The following is a 21,746-nucleotide window of genomic DNA, read 5'->3' on the forward strand; positions in this document are numbered from 1 at the left end:
TGTAAGTTTTTAATATGTGTCAATAAAATTATTTACATCTGCTACATGGAGTGGCGCTTTTCTCTCTTTCTGCATATTCGAATATACAGTGATTGTGAAACTAATTTCAATGACTTTTCCAAAACTTTGTGGGTTCAATTATTTTCCAAAACTTTCCAGGCCTGGAAATTACCATTTTAAAATTCCATGACTTTTCCAGGTTTTTCATGACCATACAAACCCTGCTAAGACACATGGATAAACAAATCTAGACTGAGAAGGGTCCCCTGGTGGATTGCTTTTCAGAGGGCAGTATAGCAGCAGCTGACAGGTTTTCAGGAGGCACTACTATCACCTTCTGAAACCCTGTTTTTTTTTGTTCTACCTTTAATTTTTAAATTGTGAAACAGCAGTTTTACATTGTGGAATCACACCGCAACTGTGAACCTGAGCGACTGGCTCACGGTTGCAGTGCGACCCCAATAAACTCAATGCGTGAGTTTGACAGGAAGCACCATCTCAAATTATGCATTCCAAAATGTAAACACTGCTACCGCAAAGTGGCCAGCTATATTTTTGCAACTTCATCGACAAGAGATTTCACATAATAGCTTTGGATGAAACTTATTATCAAAGGGTCAGTTCTCTCCAAAATAATCTCAGTTTTTGAGTTTCTAGGATTCCACAGCCAATATGCCAAGCTGCCACCCTCTATTTTGTTTTTGTTATATTATACATATGTAATAGATATATTTAAAATATATTTTTTAAACTGCCCATTTTGGGTTTTCAGCATCCAGAATTTCCATTTCGTTGCACCACTATCTATTAGTGCCGGTTCACACTGAAGCGGCACGACTTTCGGGGCGACCTGTGAAGTCGCGTGCACCGCGACTTCGGCACGACTTGCACGGACTTCATAAAATGGAAGTCTATGCCAGTCGCTCCAGGTCGCCCCGAAGTAGTACAGGACCCTTTTTCTAAGACGGAAGGACTTGTGTCGCTCCTATTAGAACGGGTCCTGTAGCAGTCAATGGACTGCGAGGGAGCGCGACTTGTCAGGCTGACAAGTCGTGCTAGTGTGGACCGGGTCTAAAAGAATAAAAGCTGTTGCTTGTAACTGCAGTGTGAGCTGCAGTTTGGCTTGAGACTCTCCCCACACTGACAATGCTGCTGTCCAAAGATGCCCCTGTGCTCCTTCATCCAGAGTGGGGACACTCTAACACAGCAGGTGTTACTGGCCAGATCACCAGGTAAAAACAGCAGGAGAAAAAGACAAAAAAAAAAGAACTAATGCAATCACCACATGCAAGTATTGGTAAGCTGCAATATATTACATATTTGGTATTGGGTTTAGGGCTCGATATACACCTATGCATGTTGCTTTTGAGCGTTTCTGTATTGCTTTTTGCTGTGTTTGCCACGTTTTTTACCGCAATTTAAAACACAATTGTGCTGCGATTTGCGTTTTTTTATGCTTTTATTTTGGGGGGGGGGGGGATTTTATGTTGGGCAGATTTAAAATTGCAAATTGCGACATAATCGCAGTAAAAACTTGATAAAAAGGCACTACATGTTTTTCTGCAGCTTCTCCGTTGAAGTCTACAGAGCCCAAAAAAAAAAAAGCACGTTTAAAAAGTCCCTAACCCTTTCCAAAAATTCAGAGGCACAAAAATGCATTGACGTGAACGTTTTCTATAGGAGCCCATGGTAAAAAAATGTTGTGCATTACTGCAGAAAGCATGAAAAAACACATTGGTGTGAATGGAGCCTAATACTGCTTTGGCTCATCAATGGCAGCCTTTACATTTCTTTCTGTACAGATTTACTTTAAAGTAGTTGTAAACTAGACATATGCCGGTTTTCGGTAATTCGATATATCGCGGTATTGCATAGCCACGGTATTGTTATTGTGGCATTTTTAAAATACCGAGTTTCTCTGCTCCTGGGTCTGACTTGTGAATTGATACATTTCAGTGAGCTGGATGACTCATTCACTCACACAGCTAACCTTTCAGCATTAAGTCTCCCAGTAACTATAAACAAAAATTATTACATTGTATTTTTTCCTTTCCTCTGCCAGGGAGAAAGGAAGTTTAACCTCTTAAAGACTGGATCTTTTTCTGACACTTGTTGCTTGCAAGTTAAAATCAGTTTTTTTTTTGCTAGAAAAGTACTTAGAACCCCCAAACATTTTATATATTTTTTTAGCAGAGACCCTACAGAAAAAAATGGCGATTGTTGTAATATTTTATGGCACACTGTATTTGCGCAGCAGTCTTTCAAACGCAAATTTAAAAAAAAAAAAAACGTAACAGTAAAGTTATCCCAATTTTTTCTTTTGTTACACAGAGAATCGTGATCTTTATTCCAAGCTAAAAAATCGTGATTCTCATTTTGGCCAGAATCGTGCAGCTCTAATATATATATATACACACACACGCATAGCAGCCCACATTACATTATTATATAGCCATCAAGCAGTGTCTGGCCTACCTGGTGATGACTGGTCCTGGCGCTCTGATCCGATGGCCTGGTCTTTAAAGGGGCAAATCCTTGCGATCCAGAAGTGGTTAAACCTGCAGGAGGACCGGTGTTTTTATCTATTAATGACTTTACTATTGCTTTAGGCCTGGTTCACATGTATGCGGGTTGGCGGCCCACATTTGCACAGGCATAGCAGCCCATTGATGTGAATGGGCTTGAGCTGCTATGCCTGCGTTTTCAGCTGAAAAAAGGTGCATGCAGAATTTAAAAAAATGCAGTGGCCATGAAATCCATCCTTCTTTTGCACCATGCGACTTACCTGCCGTTGCTGCACACGCAAACTGTTTTTAAATGCCGTGCCCACGTATACAAAAAATGCAGAAAGCTTGCCAGAGCAGGAACTGCAGGTTAGTCGCATGATGCAAAAGCAGGATGGATTTCAAGGCCACTGAATTTTAAAAAAAATGCTGCATGCACCTTTTTTCTGCGGAAAATGAGGGCATAGCAGCCCGTTCAAATCAATGGGCTGCTATGCCTGTGCAAATGTGGGCCGCCAACCCGCATACATGTGAACCGCCAACCCGCATACATGTGAACCACCAACCCGCATACATGCGAACCACCAACCCGCATACATGCGAACCAGGCCTAAAGCAATAGTAAAGTAATTTATAAACACCTCCTTCAGGTTTAACCACATCTTGACCTCAAGGATTTGCCCTCTTAATGACCAGGCCATCGGATCGGAGCCGAGCACCAGGACCAGTTATCACCAGTTAGGCCAGACACTGCTTGATGACCTATTTTAGGCCTGGTTCACAGAGTCTGTACTGACTGACTATATAATAATGTGCATAAGTGAACCAAAGCCCCTAAATTCAGCAATGAAATTGAAGTGAGGTGGAAATTTAATAATTTAAATTTAATAATAGAATACCGTGATAATACCGTATACCGTGGCAAAACCTTAATCAATTAATCGCAGCATGAAAATCTGATACCGTCACAAGCCTATTGTAAACCCCTACATATATGCAGTGAAGTGACTGGCCTCAGGTGTTCTACAAAGATGAAAGAAAGCTTCCAACATAAGTTGTACCGGTTAATCTGCAGCTTACCTCTTCTCTACATCTGTTCACAGTGCTGGGTTATAAAGCTTGTTTGAGAGTTCAGAAAAAAGGGGGCAAAGAGCTGAAGTTACGCGCTGCAGAGTTCAGTGTGGGGAGCTCTGAGAGCTGATTGGAGAGGAGGGGGGGGGGACACTCCCACCCCCCCCCCCCCTCCACACAGTGCCCAGAAACAGAGCCGAGGCTGTTAATCAGCTGGAGATACCTCCCCTGTCACTATTGTTTTTATCATGGTGTCAGGAAAACTTGTCAGACGTGATTCAGGCTGATAGCAGAGGAATGAAGCAGCAGACAAAAGTGTGAATAATAGAAGGATATGCTTTGTTCATATTTAATGTCTGAGGTTTACAACCACTGTAAGTGTTCTATAGCCAAGTATAAAACAAATCTTCATTTAGAACTTACCTTCTGCAAGCTGTTTGCCTATAAATATTGTATTGTTCTGGATACATTCTAAACTTGTGGTTAGGCTTGTGACGGTATCAGATTTTCATGCTGCGATTAATTGATTAAGGTTTTGCCACGGTATACGGTATTATCACGGTATTCTATTATTAAATTTAAATTATTAAATTTCCACCTCACTTCAATTTCATTGCTGAATTTAGGAGCTTTGGTTCACTTATGCACATTATTATATAGTCAGTCAGTACAGACTCTGTGAACCAGGCCTAAAATAGGTCATCAAGCAGTGTCTGGCCTAACTGGTGATAACTGGTCCTGGCGCTCGGCTCCGATCCGATGGCCTGGTCATTAAGAGGGCAAATCCTTGTGGTCAAGAAGTGGTTAAACCTGAAGGAGGTGTTGTTTATAAATTACTTTACTATTGCTTTAGGCCTGGTTCACATGTATGCGGGTTGGCGGTTCACATGTATGCGGGTTGGCGGTTCACATGTATGCGGGTTGGCGGTTCACATGTATGCGGGTTGGCGGCCCACATTTGCACAGGCATAGCAGCCCATTGATTTGAACGGGCTGCTATGCCCTCATTTTCCGCAGAAAAAAGGTGCATGCAGCATTTTTTTAAAATTCAGTGGCCTTGAAATCCATCCTGCTTTTGCACCATGCGACTAACCTGCAGTTCCTGCTCTGGCAAGCTTTCTGCATTTTTTGTATACGTGGGCACGGCATTTAAAAACAGTTTGCGTGTGCAGCAACGGCAGGTAAGTCGCATGGTGCAAAAGAAGGATGGATTTCATGGCCACTGCATTTTTTTAAATTCTGCATGCACCTTTTTTCAGCTGAAAACGCAGGCATAGCAGCTCAAGCCCATTCACATCAATGGGCTGCTATGCCTGTGCAAATGTGGGCCCCCAACCCGCATACATGTGAACCAGGCCTAAAGCAATAGTAAAGTCATTAATTGGTTAAACCTGCAGGAGGACCGGTGTTTTTATTTATTAATGACTTTACTGTTGCTTTAGGCCTGGTTCACATGTATGCGGGTTGGGGGCCCACATTTGCACAGGCATAGCAGCCCATTGATGTGAATGGGCTTGAGCTGCTATGCCTGCGTTTTCAGCTGAAAAAAGGTGCATGCAGAATTTTAAAAAATGCAGTGGCCATGAAATCCATCCTTCTTTTGCACCATGCGACTTACCTGCCGTTGCTGCACACGCAAACTGTTTTTAAATGCCGTGCCCACGTATACAAAAAATGCAGAAAGCTTGCCAGAGCAGGAACTGCAGGTTAGTCGCATGGTGCAAAAGCAGGATGGTTTTTAAGGCCACTGAATTAAAAAAAAATGCTGCATGCACCTTTTTTCTGCGGAAAATGAGGGCATAGCAGCCCGTTCAAATCAATGGGCTGCTATGCCTGTGCAAATGTGGGCCGCCAACCCGCATACATGTGAACCGCCAACCCGCATACATGTGAACCACCAACTCGCATACATGTGAACCAGGCCTAAAGCAATAGTAAAGTAATTTATAGATAAAAACACCGGTCCTCCTGCAGGTTTAACCACTTCTGGAACGCAAGGATTTGCCCCTTTAAAGACCAGGCCATCGGATCAGAGCGCCAGGACCAGTCATCACCAGGTAGGCCAGACACTGCTTGATGGCTATATAATAATGTAATTTGGGCTGCTATGCGTGTGTGTGTATATATATATATATATATATATATATATATATATATATATATATATATATATATATATATATATATATATTAGAGCTGCACGATTCTGGCCAAAATGAGAATCACGATTTTTTAGCTTGGAATAAAGATCACGATTCTCTCACGATTCTCTGTGTAACAAAAAAAAAAAAATTGGGATAACTTTACTGTTACGTTTTTTTTTTTTTTTATTCATTAAAGTCTATTAATTGCGTTTGAAAGACTGCTGCGCAAATACAGTGTGACATAAAATATTACAACAATCGCCATTTTTTTCTGTAGGGTCTCTGCTAAAAAAAATATATAAAATGTTTGGGGGTTCTAAGTACTTTTCTAGCAAAAAAAAAACTGATTTTAACTTGCAAGCAACAAGTGTCAGAAAAAGGTCCAGTCTTTAAGAGGTTAAACTTCCTTTCTCCCTGGCAGAGGGAAGGAAAAGATACAATGTAATCATTTTTGTTTATAGTTACTGGGAGACATGCTGAAAGGCGTTAGCTGTGTGAGTGAATGAGTCATCCAGCTCACTGAAATGTATCAATTCACAAGTCAGACTGAGGAGCAGAGAAACTCGGTATTTTAAAAATGCCACAATAACAATACCGTGGCTATGCAATACCGCGATATATCGAATTAACGAAAACCGGCATATGTCTACTTGTGGTATTCATATAAAATGGTTATTCTCAATTAAATAATGCATAGATTTAAAAAAGAACTCCATCTTCATGACCATGTTTCATGCTACCACAATGTTCACATGAAACATGTTTACAGTCTTCAACTCCCCTACCCCCAAACTGCCCCCAAGCCTGCCTCCTATCCCACAGAGGCGTTTTTCTCTCTGGTTGAGAGCATAGTGCAGTCAGCAATTGGGAAGACAGCTGACAAAAGCCAAGGGGGCAGGGCGCAATTTCTAGTCGCTATGGCCTCTGCGGTTTGTTGAGCCCTGCCAAAGGCTCACATTCCTTCAACTTTAATAACATTTGCCAATTTGATTTGTTGGTCTTGGATTAGGATTTCAATAATCTGTTTTCAGTTGTTCCTAAATTCTTCTTTAACCACTTCCCACAAACCATCGTACCTGTACAATTGGCTTGCAGAGATAGTTGTACCGGGCTGCTGCCGGCATCACCCCGGTACCGTTTTTTAGAGCTGGCGGTCAGTTTTCAGAAGATCACAGCCGATGCAGCTCAGCAGCCGTTCGGCCGTTATTCCAGCGAGCGGGAGGGGACAACGCAGCCTTCCGCGGCTCTGCCCAGGTCTCCTGCCCCATCGGATTTGGCTTTGATCAGGTCTCTGATCATGTAACCCAGAAGAGACGTCACTTCCAGTTTACTCAGCCGCCAATGGCGCAGATTTAAAAAAAATGTCAGTATTCAAAAATGCTAAATTTAGGCATTTTGAATACTTTGAAGTGCAGTGGAGGGGTTTGGGGTCTTTTAGACCCCCGATCCCTCCATGAAGAGTACCTGTCACTGCCTATTACTGTCACAAGGGATGTGTACATTGCTTGTGACAGCAATAAAAGTGATAAGATTTTTTTTTTTTAAAACAATAAAAAAAAAAAAAAAAATAGGAAAAAAGTAAATAATTTTAAAGCGCTCCTGTTCCCGTGAGCTCACGCATGAAAAAAAAAAAAAAACCCAAAGTTAAGCCGTACCCGCAAATGAAAACGGTGTTCAAATCTCACGCGAGGTATTGCTGAAATCACCAGAGTGAAAGCAATAATTCTAGAAAAAGACCTTCTCTGTAACTCTAAACTAGCAACCGTTAACATTTTTTTAAAGCGTCGCCTATGGAGATTTTTAAGTACCGTAGTTTGTCGCCATTCCACGAGTGTGCGCAATTTTAAACCGTAACATGTTAGGTATTTATTTACTAGGTGTGACATCTTTTGCAATATACAAAAGAAATTAGGCTAACTTTACGGTTTAGTTATTTTTAAATGCAGTGAAATTAATTTTTACCAAAAAAATTGTGTTTGAAAGAGCGCTGCGCAAATACCGCGTGACAAAAAAGATTGCAACGACCGCCATTTTATTCTCCAGAGTCTTTGCTGACAAAAAAAACACACACACACACACACACATATATATATATATATAATGTTTGGGGGTTCTAAGTAATTTTCCCAGCAAAACAATACTGATTTTAACTTGTAGACAACAAGTGTCAGAAAAAGACTTGGTCCTTAAGTGGTTAACAGAGCCAGTACCTGTTTTGTAGTCAACATGAGCCTTCATCCTTACATGTAACCCTTCCCCAGAGACGTGCTGTACATATCTACACGTTGAAGGAACTAGCTTGACCTCTTGTGGCAGATGAAGCTTGTCACAGCTATCCGGAGATTGAATTTGCAAAGCTGATTGACTCACGGAAATGTCGATTGGAAATCTTTTGCCTTCAAGGCCACTAAAAGATAAACACACAAAGAGTATGAAAAAGAGAACGTTCAGGCAACAGGTCACAGCAAACATTTTAAAAGTTATCCAGGCTTTTGATGCAAAACAACAAAGGCAACAGTTTCAGGCATTCCCTGTTCTTCATCAGGCCACAAGTGAATACAGCCTAACAGATCAACCTATTCCTTGGAAACAAGATAACATCATATCAGTAACCATCAAGTATGCATATGGCAAAAATATCATTAAAAAGGGACACGACCCAAAGTGTATACAGTAAACCCCCGCTCCATCGCGGTTCAGTTTTTGCGGTCCCGGTATATTGCGTTTTTTTTTTGTAATGTTATTTTACTATATAAATCATTAAAAATGAAAAATTTTTGTGTTTTCCATAGCTCTTGCTATGTCTCTCAGTATCTTATGTGTTTAAATAAGTTTCTATTGTTTTAAAAGTGTGTTTAAAGACCTTAAAATGCTTTTACACGTACAGTGACAGTAAAAAAACATGCCTACAATGCATTTTCTATTTTGCGGATTTTCACTTTTCGTGGCTGGGTCCGGAACGTAACCCCTGCAATGGAGGGGGGTTTACTTTACTCTAGGTCAGTGATGGCAAACCCTGGCACCCCAGATGTTTTGGAACTACATTTCCTATGATGCTCAACTACACCACAGAGTGCATGAGCATCATGGGAAATGTAATTCCAAAACATCTGGGGTGCCAAGGTTTGCCATTAATGTCTAGGTCAACAAAAGATCTCATCTGAAAATAACTGGGGAAAAAAAAAATCATGTTAAAACATTCAAAATGACAAACTATTTGTAGGAGGTTCCGGCAGCCCAAGGGTAGGGTGCTAACGGTGCACATGAGAGCCAATTGAAAGCTCTAGCGTTAGAAAGTACTAAGCTGGGCGGCTTGAGAGACACAATTTGTTGAGTCCCCTCTCCCGGCTGGTGAGCACAGTAACCTGTGGACCACAATGCTGTATTTGTACCTGTATGAAGAGACTTGATTTGTGCTAAGGAGAAGCAATTTCCCTAAATTAAAGCTTGAAAAAGCTTTATGTTGACTAAACCCAAGGTATCCTACAAGCTTGGTCCCCAATACCACTAGGAATCTATCCTTTGTTTTTTCTCTAACATCATTAGACAACTTACCCAGCACTCACATTTTCTCAGCGAATATTTCCTGTTTCATACACATTATGATAGCTATGTGCTATAAACAGGATATCCAGTAATGTCTGCCGAGCTGAGCGGCATGGGTAAGTATATGCTGACGAAGCTTAAACCTCAATAAAAGCTGATTAACACTTGAACCTGTTATATTGCTTTTGGCGCCACATATCCCTGTGTCCTAGAGGCATAGGTTGCAGGCTTGTCCTGATACCAATCCAGAGGGCGATGGAAGGATTGCTGCTACTCCTGACCAGCCCTGGTGAATAAATGATAAGGGCCGGCCTCAGCCTACATGTCTTCACCAAACCACATACCCTGATGCATTTCTCCCTGCCAACCAGGGGGATCCTATGAATAAGACCCAGTGGGCAGGGCGAGATGCATTAGGGTGTGTGGTTTGGTAAAGATGCGTAGGCTGAGACCGCTCTTTATCGTTTGTTCACCTGGGCTGGTCGGGAGTAGCAGCGATCCTTTCGTCTTTACTGATTCACACTGGATGTGCATGAGTGCAAGAAAAGAAAATTCCTGGAAAGAAAGGAAGATTCCCAGCTATGAAAATTATTTTCTGTAGCAATATGAGGTTAAATTGAAGGCTTGGTTGGTCTAAATTCAAAACCAATGGTGGCACCATCGAATCACAAAACGCACTAAGTTTCTGATTTTCGAAAGAAAATTCTTTCGAAATTGGACCTACGTATGGACAGCCTAAGTCCTATTAATTCCATCGTAAGGATCACAAAAAAACAAATAAAAATAGCAGAGGCTAGCTAAGGATATGTCAATGTAACTCGATGCTTTTGCATCCTCATTGTTTGATTATTGAATTTTCATGCATAAAATGTGTTCTTGAGAGTGTTAAACTGACTACATAGCAGCATACCACATGCAGATACCAAGCTAATATAAAACCCTCCTACTCCCATATCAAACAAATCTATACTGGTTCTCTACTGCTTCTAAAACAATGGTCTCCAAAATGCGGCCCTTTTCTTGCCTTTGTGTGTCCCTTGGGGCACTATTCTTCCCACAGATATGAGGATATTTCCCCCACCGACACCAATGATGGGTCACTTTTTCCCCCACCGACACCAATGATGGGTCACTATTTCCCCCACCGACACCAATGATGGGTCACTATTTCCCCCACCGACACCAATGATGGGTCACTACCTCACCCGACACCAATGATGGGTCACTACTTCCCCCCACTGACACAAATGATGGGTCACTACTTCCCCCACCGACACCAATGATGGGTCACTACTTCCCCCACCGACACTAATAAAGGGTCCCTACTTCCCCCACTGACAATAATAAAGGGTCCCTACTTCCCCCACTGACAATAATAAAGGGTCACTACTTCCCCCACTGACACTAATGATAGGTCACTACTTCCCCCACTGACACCAATGATGGGTCACTATTTCCCCCAACGACACCAATGATGGGTCACTACTTCCCCCACCGACACCAATGATGGGTCACTACTTCCCCCACCGACACCAATGATGGGTCACTATTATCCCCACCTAACACCAATGATGGGTCACTATTTCCCCCACGTGACACCAATGATGGTTCACTATTTCCCCCACGTGACACCAATGGTGGGTCACTATTTCCCACACTGACACCAATGATGGTTAACTATTTCCAAAAGACTGTTTTTCTCCTGCGCTCGAGTGGTATGCAAGAAGGTGAGTGTTCCTATTTGGTCTTTGTTGACACCACCTAAGGTCTTGCCGCCCCTTCAGGGCCTAGGGTATCCAAATATACTGAAAAACAACAAAAGAAGGGCACACTGACCTCATGCATTACCACTAAAAAGGTTTACTTAAAATACAAAAAAGCAACATAAATTGTACCCACAAACATGATAGATGCATGCATGCAAAGACAATGAACCAATCATCTCCAAGACAGCCAGGATACTCCTATAGTGCTGAGTGAAGTGATGGTATCCATATATCTGGCTGACGGGTTTCGAGGGAGGCAAAAAGTGCTACACTTTTTTTATTTGATTTTTACAATAAAATGGGGATGGGCATTTGATTTATTGTATCTTAAATAAATGAGTGGAGCTCTGGTTTAAATCAGTTTTGCAGTAACTTTTTTTTACCGAACACAAGCAGTAACAAGGTGTAACACCATGACCAGGTACTGTTCATAATGCTCATCAATACTATTAAAACATGATCTAGGAATGGAGGAAGTGGACCAATTAATCATCTGCCTATCCTCCATTCATAGAATCTGTTTCATTTATGGAAGTTGTAGTAACAGCTTCTATGAATGCAGGAGCTGAGTAAAAAGGGTGGGCATTACTGGGCTCTCCTGATGACTGCCTATCCCAGTCCCTTAGTTCAAATAACCCCCGCTGCACCGGAAGATTATGACAGTGGGGTGGAGGAGAGGCATCGAACTAGGAAGACTTTAGAAAAAGGAGGACAGCAACAAAAGGGACACAGCTCACTGAAAGCAAGTAATGTCCCTTGTGCTGATTTATATTTATTTTATAGTTTTACGTAAACATAAAGACGAGCTCCAGTCCTTCTCACAAAAAATAAAATAAAAGTCAGCAGCTACAAATACTGTAGCTGAGGACTTTTAATATAAGAACACTTACCTGTCCAGGGATCCAGCGATTCATCAGGGCGCTGGCATCTTCTGGATGGGAAACCAGCAGTGAAGCCTGCAGGCTTCAAGTGTAATTTCTGTCTCCTGCCCAGTTTCTCTGCTATTTGCATGAGTCACTTCTGACAAGTTTTCCCTGACACCAGGAGAAAAAAAGAAGTGACTGGGGTGGGAGTTTCAGCACACAGTCTGTGATTGACAGCCTCAGCTCTTTTCCTGTGTGCTGTGTGAAGGGGGGTGTCTTTTCTCCCCAATCAACCCTCAGAGCACTTTTTACTGAGATCTGCAAAGTATAACTTCAGCTCCTCACTCCCTACTTTCTGACAGCTCAGACGAGCTGTATAAATTCTGACGTCCCCCCCAATCCTGCCGCCCACCCCCCCTCCTGCCGGGAGACCCGAGTGACCAGTCGGCACGTCCGCTGGCTGGTCGAAGACCCGAGCAAAGCCGCATTCACCTCTCAACAGGTCCCTGATGTAAAAACTCAGAAACAATGTCATGACATTACTTCCGGGTACTGGAGTGTTTAAGGCGCCAGATTAAAAAAAAAAAAAAAAGACAGCCAAACTTGGCGTTTTTAATGCTTTTAAGTGCAGAGGAGGGGTTTGGGATCATTTAGACCCCAGATCTCTCCATAAAGAGTACCTGTCACTGCATTATACTGTCACAAGGGATGTTTTACATTCCTTGTGACAGGAATAAAAGTGATCAAAATAAAAAATGTTTTAAAAAGGACAGTGTAAAAATAAATTCTTTAAATGTGCAGAATATCGGCACTGTCATGTTACATGATACTGTTTTATTATAATGTACGGTTTCTTTAATGCTCATCTTAACCACTTAAGCCCCGGAGGATTTGGCTGTCAAAACTAGGTACCCGCTCCCCCCCCAAAAAAAAAAATGACATGCCAAATGTGGCATGTCAGGGGGTTAGGACTAACTAAGGCGGCCTGTCGGCTCGTAAGTGCCCGCCCCCTCCCCTCCTGCTGCTCTCATAATTATTTTAAAATGATCTAATCCCCTCTGTAATATAACACTAATTACCCCAATCAGCGGTCTGATTGCTCAGTTCTCGGTGTAGCGGTGGAGAGGGAAAGTTACGGCATCGGATCAATGCTGTATCCACCTACATGAGTATCAACATAGCTCCCAACTGTCCCTAATTTTCGGGGGAATGCCCCTGATTTGGAACAATGTCCCTCTTTCTTCCTAACGTGTCCCTCATCATGATCTATATAGTTGTATATAAAATGCACTACTTATCTTTCAAAATCTGTTTCCCAGTGTTAAACCTTTCATCCAATTTTTAAACTGCTAGATTTGTAAATTTCAAAAGCCAGTATAAAGAAATAGTAGTGGTAAAAAAAAAAGCACTTGTGGGTTTACCTAATCTCTTGTTTTTTTTTTTTTTTGTATAATTCTCTTTTAACCACCTCAATACTGAGCACTTTGACCCCCTTCCTTCCTAGGCCAATTTTCAGCTTTCAGCACTCTCACAATTTGAATGACAATTACGCGGTCATGCAACACTATGGCAAAATTAAATTTGTACCATTTTTTTTCCACACAAATATAGCTTTCTTTTGGTGGTATTTATTCACCACTGGGGTTTTCATTTTTTTGCGCTACAAATGAAAAAAGACTGAACATTTTGAAAAAAAAAACATGTGTTTTTCTTTGTTTCTGTTATACAATTTTGCAAATAAGTAACTTCTATTCATAATTTGAGACCAAAATTTATACTTCTACATTTCTTTGGTAAAAAATAACCCAAATCAGGATATATGATTTGGCCTTTGTGAAAGTTATAGAGTTTAGAAGCTATGGTACCAATCACTGAAAATGTATCACACCAGATGTCCTGACGGCCTGTCTAAATTCTTGAGGCCCTCAAATGTCAAGACAGTACAAATACCCCCCAAATTTTTAGAAAGAAGACAGTCCAGGGTATATAATAAGAGGCATGGTGACATTTCCACAAAAATGTCATATTAACAAGTTATTTCTAACACACAACATTGCCACACTTGCAACTATACCCCAAAACACATTCTGCTACTCCTGAGCGTGGCGATAACACGTGTGAGACTTTCACAGCTAGGCCACATAGATAAGCGCAACATCCAAATAGCCCCTTCAGCCATAATCCACTTTAAAGCGGAGTTCCGGCCTATTTTGTAACTTTAGGGATTCCTGGAGTGCTCGCTATGCTGATCAGCAATTGGGCATTTTCAATTTTTTTCGGGGGTCCCTTTTCTTATTTTCAGGGCATTTTTGATTGTACTTTCTCCTTCTCCCCCCTCTGTGGCCACGGCCACCGACATCACTTCCGCCTTTGCATTGTATCCTGGGAGCTGTTTGTCATAATTCCCAGGAGGCTGGAATCAGGAAGAACTCCCAGAACACTCCCTGGAATAACGAAGAAGGACACAGCAGATTACACTGCAGCTTCAGATGCCCACATCCAAGATGGCCACGCTCAGACAGCGTTTTTGACAAGAATCCAATACAGTACACCTTGTAAGTATGAGAATAGTGGTTCTGTAAAGGGCGATGGATTAGTATTATAGGGGTATTTTTAGTTAAAAAAAGGTATTTGAGGCCAGAACTCCACTTTAAGACCAGGCCTTCTTCTGGCCCTTTTTGTTTACAAGTAAAAATCTGTATTTTTACTAGAAAAATGACTTTGAACCCCTAAACATTAAATATTTTTGTAGCAGAGGCCCTGGAGAATAAAGTGGTGGGTTTTGCAAATTTTTATATTACATGGTATTTGCGCAGCAGTTTTTTTTAACACAATTTTACACACTAATGCATAAATACATTTTAATAAATTTCAATGTACACACAGACAATATAATACCCAAATTTCCAGTAAAATATAAAATTTGGCGTTGCACTGGGTAAATAGATACCAAACATATCACACTTTAAAATTGCGCACGCTAATGAAATGGCGCCAAACTTCGGTATTTGAAAATCTCTATAGGTGACATTTTAGAAGCCTTTATTGGTTACCAGTTTAGAGTTACACAGGTGGTCTGGTGCTAGGGTTATTGCTCTCGCTAGGACAGCCGCGGCGGTACCTCACATGTGTGGTTTACGTATGCGTACAGGACAAATGTGTGCGTTCGCCTTTACACATGAGCATTGGGGGGCGCTTTAAATCATTTATTTATTTATTGGTGGGACACTGGAACTCTGACAGATGTTGATGTCCCAATGGTGCACTATTGCAGATGTTTTGTGCACTGGTACAGATGTGATGAGGGATTGACAGATGTTATGTGCACTGGTACAGATGTGATGGGGGACTGACAGAGGTTTTGTGCACTGGTACAGATGTGATGGGGGACTGACAGATGTTTTGTGCACTGGTACAGATGTGATGGGGGACTGACAGATGTTTTGTGCACTGGTACACGTGATGGGGGACTGACAGATGTTTTGTGCACTGGTACAGATGTTTTATGGAGACATTGACGTGTATGGGGACAGGGGTGACAGTGGTGCTTGGTGTATTTGTGGGGGGGGGGGGGTGGAATCTGTGACAGCTCTGTGTGCAAAAACATCCTTGCACACAAAGAAGCTGTCACAGATCTTGCAGATTCTCCCCTCCCCCACTGAGCTCAGCGGGGAGAACTGTCACAGAGACAAGCGCCTCCGTTTACATTGTGAAGGCTGTGATTAGACACAGCAGTTTCGTGATTGGGAGGGCCAATCCCAGTGTCCATATCCCTATCTTATCTTGGTTGTGTCCTGTGATCACAGCCTTCACGAAATCGCATCGCTGTGCGGCCTCCCAGCCGCACGTTTTGAGGGACATATGGGAACGTCCACTCAGAATGACGGAGCTCCCACCCGGTCATTTATATGCAGTGGCCAGGTGGGAGGAGGTTAAAGAGGAAGTAAAGCTTCCTATGTAACTTAACTTGTACCTATAGGTAAGCCTCTAATAAGGCTTACCTACAGGTACTGTAAATATCTCCTAAACATGCACCAATTAGGAGATATTTACTTTGCATATAGCCAGTGACATCACTGGTGCATGTGCTTTGAAGGAACGGCTGCCCGTGTCGTTCCTTCAGAGCCCTGTGCCATGAACGGCAGCTCCCGCAGTGACGTCATCGCGGCTCCAGCTAATCAGATGGCCAGAGGACACGAACACAGAAGGAAGACGGGTGAACATGTCAGCCGTGTCAGCAGCGTGCAGGCGCGGCTACGGGGGCTTCGTTCTAATGTAAGTATTTCATAATGAGCTAGTATGCGATACATACTAGCTCATTATGCATTTGTCTTTTAGGTTTTTTTTTTTTTTTAGTTTTTTTTTGGAGGTTTACAACCTCTTTAAGCCCCCGTTCACATTAGGTCGCTTCGACTTAGGGGGCGACCTGTGAAGTCGCGTGCAGCGCGACTTCGGCGCGACTTGCACGGACTTCACATAATGAAAGTCAATGCAAGTCGCCCCGAAGTAGTACAGGACCCTTTTTCTAAGTCGGAGAGACTTGTGTCGCTCCTATAAGAACGGCTCCTGTACTACACAGTGGGAGCGACGGTGCACGACTTGTCAGGCTGACCAAGTCGCTTGACAAGTCGTGCCAGTGTGAATGGACTCTAACCCTTTCGCTGCCAAAACCCTTTTTGTGTTTTTTTGAACACGTTTAAAAAATTATTTTAGGCCTGAAGATTAGATAAAACTCTGACCAGCTTCCCTGTTCCCTGCTAAAGAAAAGCATCCCCACAACATGATGCTGCCACCAAGTTTCACGGTGGGGATGGTGTGTTCAGGGTAATATGCAATGAGTTTTCTGCCACACATAGCATTTTGCTTTTAGGCAAAATAGTGAAACTTTGGTCTCATCTGACTAGAGCACCTTCTTCCACATGTTTGCTGTGTCCCCCACATGCCACAAACTGCAAACAGGACTTATGGCTTTTTTTTTTTAACAATGGCTTGACTTTCTTCTTGCCACTCTTCCACAAAGGCCAGATAATAGTTATCCTGTGGACAGATTCTCCCACCTGAGCTGTGGATCTCTGTAGCTAATCAGAGTTTTAAAAACAACAATATCTCTCCTGCGCTCAAGTGGTATGCGGGAAGGTGAATCTTCTAGGCGGTTTTATGACACAAATGAAGTAGTCTTGCTGCCCCCCTCAGGACAAAGGGTATCAAAAAGGCACTACAAGAAAACAACAAGAGAAGGGCGCACCGACCTTGTGCATTACCACTTAAAAGTTTATTAAAATCAAAGAAGGGTAGCGTACAATATACTCACAAACGTAGCATATGAACAAGCATATAGGAAATGGGCACCGCTCGCTTCCAGGACACTTCTCTACTGCTGGATAGTGTGATGGCGTCCTCAAAAACCTGATGTGGCTCACGCGTTTCGAGGGAGCACCCTCTTACTCAGAGCCAAAATCGCCACTCGCTCCTCCAGAGTTACCATGGGCTTCTGGGCTGTTTCTGTGATTAATGCTCTTCTTGCCCGGCCTGTCAGTATAGATGGACGGCCATGTCTTGGTAGGTTTGCAGTTGTGCCATACTCTTTCCATTTTTGGATGGTGGATTAAAGAGTGCTCTGTGAGATGCCCAAAGTTTGGGATATTTTTTTATAACCTAACCCTGCTTCAAACCTCTCCACAACTTTATCCCTGACCTGTCTGGTGTGTTCCTTGGCCTTCATGATGCTGTTTGTTCACTAAGGTTCTCTAACAAACCTCTGAGGGCTTCACAGAACAAAAAATATATATATATATAGATATATCTATATATATAGATATATCTATATATATATATACATATATATTTACACACACTGATATTAAATTACACACAGGTGGACTCTATTTACTAATTAGGTGACTTCTGAAGGCAATTGGTTCCCCTAGATTTAGTTAGTTAGAGGTAAAGAAGGCTTAGTACATATGCACACCACATTTTTCAGTTATTTGTAAAAAAAATCTGAAAACCATGTATCATTTTTCTTCCACTTCACAATGATGTGCCACTTTGTGTTGGTCTATCACATAAAATCTCAATAAAATACATTTACATTTTTGGTTTTAACATGACAATCTTTGGAAAATTTCAAGGGGTGTGAATACTTTTTCAAGGCACTGTTTATATTTTCTGAAAACAGACACCCAAGAGAATAAAGTAGTGGAAGGACACATTTTTCATGTCACATGTTATTACAGCAAAGGTCTAGGAAATGCAAAATTTTAGTAAAAAAAGACACACTAAAGTGAATTTTATGGTAAACAAACACAAACTACTCAAATTGCTCAGAGTAAATAGATGCTCAATATGTCAAACCTTACATTTTTGTGCTTGTGCACAAACTTTAGTACCCTGTATTTTCTATGGGTGACACTTCAAAAGCCCCCTATAGGTATCAGTTTAGTGTTGTGGAGGAGGTCTTGTGCTAGAATTATTGCACTCACTCATGTGTATCGCAATCAACGTTTTAATGCGTAAACACCCTTTTTTTTTTTTGGGGGGGGGGGGGTGAACGACAAAAAGTCCCCTATGTAAGGATTTTTAGGTGACAGGTTCTCTTTAATGATAGTAGTAAACCAGTGTTGCGCCAAAAAGGTAAATAGTGATAACAGTGAAAATAAATTCACAATATGACAGTAAGTGAAACAAAGTCCATAATACATAAGTGCCTTTAAGACAAAAGAACTTCATACATCATTCCCCCATGCAGTGCAAAGAAATACAAAGTGCTAGTTTTGAGGTATAAAAATGAAGTGCTGGTGCTCGCCTTCACCTATGCATACAGACTGCTCACCTTATGATCTTACATCTGTGTTACCTACTGGTACCTGGTACTCAAGGCCAATTTTTGTTCAATTCCCCGTTGAAGGAAGGTCAAAATCGGAGCAACCGAGAAAGAGCGAGGATGAACCCCGAGAGGCTCACACCACACAATGTACGTCTTCCACGTACGTTGGTAGATTTTCATAGATGTAGATTGGAATCACCGACTCAGATAAACCTCTATCCATCAGCACTTGGCATTTAACAGCCAAGCCGTCAAAGCCAGAGACTGTAAAGCAGGATGGAAGATTGGTCCTTGGGACAGCAGATTCTCCCTAAAAGGAAGCTTCCAAGGAACGTCGGCGACCAGCTGGACCAGATTGGAATACCAAGCCCGGATAGGCCACTCCGGAGCCACTAAGATGACCTGAATCCCTTCTGCCTTGATCCTGCGTAGTAGTCTTGGCAGAAGCTTGAGGGGAGGGAAGGCGTAAATAGACGATACTGACCTCATGGGGCCACCAGCGAGTCTGCCACCAAGCCACAAACCTCTGCATCTTTCTGTTGAGCAGAGTCGCCAACAGATCCACCTCGGGGATGCCCCACCGGAGACACAAATGATAAAACACCTCTGGATATAGGAACCACACCCCTTAGTCCAATGCCTGCCGACGGAGATAATCTGCCTGTCAGTTTTCCACCCTGGGAATGTACACAGCAGAGAGGGCTCGAATGAACCATTCTGCCCACATTAGAATGCCGACTACCTCCAGAGCCGCCAGGACACTTTTTTTTGGTGATTGACATAAGCCCGTGGCATTGTCCGATTGAATGCGCACTGGACATCCCTAAAGACGATCTGTCCAATGATCCAGACACGGTCTGATAGCTCAGAGGTCCAAGACATTGATCGGTAGTCTGGACTCTTCCAGTGTCTAGATCCCCTGTGCAGAATTTTTACCGAGGACGCCTCCCCACCTGGACAGGCTGGCATCCGTGGTGACCACTGTCCAATACAAGGGGAGGAAGGATTTGCCCAGCCGAAGCGCCGCAGAATGAAGCCACTATATCAGGGACTCCTTCATTTCACCGGCTCAGCCGCATCGGATTGTCCAGAGACTGCGAAGCCTTGTCCCATTTGGCCAATATCTCCCTTTGCAGGGACCTCGTATGGAACTGTGCAAACAGAACCGCCTTGAAGGTAGACACCATCAGGCCCAGCACCCGCATGCAAGTCCAGAGGGATGACCATCTGCTAGACAGTAGGAGACAAACTGCAGCCTGCAATTTCTGGACTTTGTCCAGAGGAAGGAGCACTCTGGCTAAGGCCGAGTCCAGAGTCAGACCCACATAGTCCAGCCTTGTGGATGGAACCAGAGCAGACTTCTGAAAATTCACAATCCAGCCAAACTCCCTCAGAGTTTGTATGGTGATTTCCAGGTTTTCCACCAGAGCAGTAGGGGACTCCAGTGGAAAACAAAAACAAAAACAAAAACCGCAAAGGTGATCAAATACCAACAAAAGAAAGCTATATTTGTGGGGAAAACAAGGACATAAATTGCATTTGGGTACAGCGTCGCACAACCACGCAATTGTCAGTTACATTAATGCCGGCCTGGTCAGGAAGGGGGGTAAATATTCCTGGAGCTGAAGTGAAGCGGGGCTTTCCATTTACCTCTGACAATAAGAAGAGAGTAGAGAAGACAAAGCAGTGTGTGTGTGTATATATAGATATACATATATACAGGAGAGGGGTGTGCTGTCACATGTACACAGTGTTCCCTCCAGCATTGCCCAGTAGATGACACCTCTGAGCTCCAATGAGTTCAGCACTATGTACAGTCACTAGAAGTGAGCCACCTATCAGAGATGATAAGAATGCATTTACCCCAGTATCAGGCTGCCAGTCTGCATGTTCTTCCTTATTTCCAGCCGTAGCCTAGAGCCCATGTTTAGTGATCCCGCCACCAGGAAGCTCTGCCAGTGTGATCTCTGCTCACAGATGGCTACTGCAGCGCCACCCTTCGGCTACGGGCACACACTGCAGCCTAGGATTGTGTCTAGAGCTGTCATCTGAGCTCCCTTGTACACCCGCTGAGCCTGGGGCAGCACACACTTTTCCATGAGTAGCAATCCTTATCAAATCTGTGTCGTTTTAAGCTGCATGAATTGAGCGATCTGTGTATCGGTGACTTTCTTAACACATGGCAATGTAATACGATTTATTTTCTTAGACAGTTCGAAATGTAATACGATTTGCAACTACTTAGTGTGGGCAGGGCTCCCGTCTCAAAGATGGCCGTGCGGGGTGCAAAGCTAGAATGGACTTCCTGTCGCATACGCCAAACGTCTCTCCCCGTCTGGTTTGCTTTCCCGATGCATGCCGGGAGCTGTCAGCTGAGCGCTGCACTGCACAGGTGAGAGCCCACTTAGATGATGCTGGGACGGGATAGGGAGACGTGTAGAGGTCACAGGGATGGCACAGGGGAGCTGGCATCGTCCCTGGGCACAGGCTGTACATGTTGGCCCAGGCTGGAGAGTGTGGGAGCTGTGCGGGGTCACACGGGGCAAATGACATCGGGGGAATAGATAGGCACAGGAAGACATGACATCTGGTGCTGGAATCACCCCTGTCTGTCCACAGCCTGGGCACTGATTGGTCTATCCGTGTGTAAGATCTAGTATAAAGATCACCATGGATGACCCCAATCAAACATTGTACAGATCTGCTGTTCATAAAGGAATACACATCTACTGGATGTATATCTCACTCATTGTGTGTAATCAGCAGCAAAGGGGATTGGTGATGTGCTGGTGACTGTGCTGCTCAGGTATGTAGAAGTATTACACCTGATGAATCATATCTAGGTCATGTGAAGGCACTGTCTTGTGTTCAGCAGCTATCATGATCTGAATCCGGTCCTGTGAAGGTGTGATCTTAGGCTGATCAGGTCAAGATCATGTATAGATCAGACCAGGATCATGTATCCTATTTGGGATCACTTGTAGATCAGGTAGTGTGATGGTATGATCATGTGTTGATCAGGTATT

At 43.0% G+C, this 21,746-nt stretch overlaps 2 protein-coding genes across 6 annotated transcripts in view; one reads left to right on the top strand and one right to left on the bottom strand.

The window, feature by feature from the left end:
* Positions 1-20,688, bottom strand: part of UBE3D (ubiquitin protein ligase E3D) — a 457,021-nt gene extending 436,333 nt beyond the window's left edge. For both annotated transcript variants that reach the window (XM_082250092.1, XM_082250091.1), the window contains exons 1-2: positions 20,584-20,688; positions 7,930-8,126 (exon numbers count right to left, since the gene is read on the bottom strand). In XM_082250092.1, coding sequence (XP_082106218.1) covers positions 7,930-8,126; positions 20,584-20,645 — 259 coding nt within the window. In that variant the 5' untranslated portion in view covers positions 20,646-20,688. The remainder of the gene's footprint in view (positions 1-7,929; positions 8,127-20,583) is intronic.
* Positions 20,689-20,999: 311 nt separating this feature from the next.
* The window catches only part of DOP1A (DOP1 leucine zipper like protein A), a 149,849-nt gene continuing 149,102 nt past the window's right edge, over positions 21,000-21,746 (top strand). For 3 of the 4 annotated variants that reach the window (XM_082250084.1, XM_082250087.1, XM_082250086.1), the window contains exon 1: positions 21,000-21,112. The gene's annotated coding sequence lies outside the window, so the exon portion shown is untranslated. Of the gene's footprint in view, positions 21,113-21,419; positions 21,527-21,746 lie in introns of those variants that run through there. The other variant, XM_082250085.1, reaches the window with a different exon arrangement.

The sequence above is a fragment of the Pelophylax lessonae genome (assembly GCF_965119305.1).
Source record: "Pelophylax lessonae genome assembly, chromosome: 3".
Taxonomy (NCBI): Eukaryota; Metazoa; Chordata; class Amphibia; order Anura; family Ranidae; genus Pelophylax; species Pelophylax lessonae.